The sequence below is a fragment of the Euprymna scolopes genome, chromosome 46 (assembly GCF_053919585.1).
Source record: "Euprymna scolopes isolate OS-2025 chromosome 46, ASM5391958v1, whole genome shotgun sequence".
NCBI lineage: Eukaryota > Metazoa > Mollusca > Cephalopoda > Sepiida > Sepiolidae > Euprymna > Euprymna scolopes.
The window spans coordinates 94,748,095-94,748,553 of NC_136527.1; the positions used below are offsets into that span (position 1 = coordinate 94,748,095).

At 33.6% G+C, this 459-nt stretch overlaps 1 protein-coding gene across 8 annotated transcripts in view; it reads left to right on the forward strand.

Moving 5' to 3' along the window:
- The first annotated feature begins 295 nt into the window (after positions 1-295).
- Positions 296-459, forward strand: part of LOC145270514 (uncharacterized) — a 107,661-nt gene continuing 107,497 nt past the window's right edge. For 4 of the 8 annotated variants that reach the window (XM_080126167.1, XM_080126171.1, XM_080126174.1 and 1 more), the window contains exon 1: positions 296-459. This exon is cut by the window's right edge and continues 45 nt beyond it. In XM_080126167.1, coding sequence (XP_079982293.1) covers positions 382-459 — 78 coding nt within the window. In that variant the 5' untranslated portion in view covers positions 296-381. The other 4 variants (XM_080126168.1, XM_080126172.1, XM_080126170.1 and 1 more) reach the window with 1 other exon arrangement.

Sequence of the window (459 nt, forward strand, 5' to 3'; positions counted from 1 at the left end):
AAAAGGGTTGATATGCCGTAAAACAAAAACAACCAACCAACCAACTTTATAACATAGAGAGAAAAATAAAAAAGAAAAGAAAGAAAACAACATACTGAGGATGGAGTATACCTCCGAAATTTAATCAACGTTTCTATACGATGTTATAAATTTCAAACAAGTAAAACATTTATTTTCATAATATTACGTTATGATTTGGCTTTCAAGCGCACTTGATGCGTATTTTATTTTATTCAAATTAAATCAACGTTTCAATATGAACTCACACCCTTGAGATTATTATTATTATTATATTGTTTTATTTTTTTTGTAGATGACCACGTTTTACTGAGCAGTGCCAACTTCTCTGGTTTTATCCCACAACGCTTGACTGTGCGTACGATGGATGATCACGGCGAAGAGTCTGTCGACTCTCAGGGGGTCATCCTTCCACCCAATTTACTTAAAGAAATGGCAGCA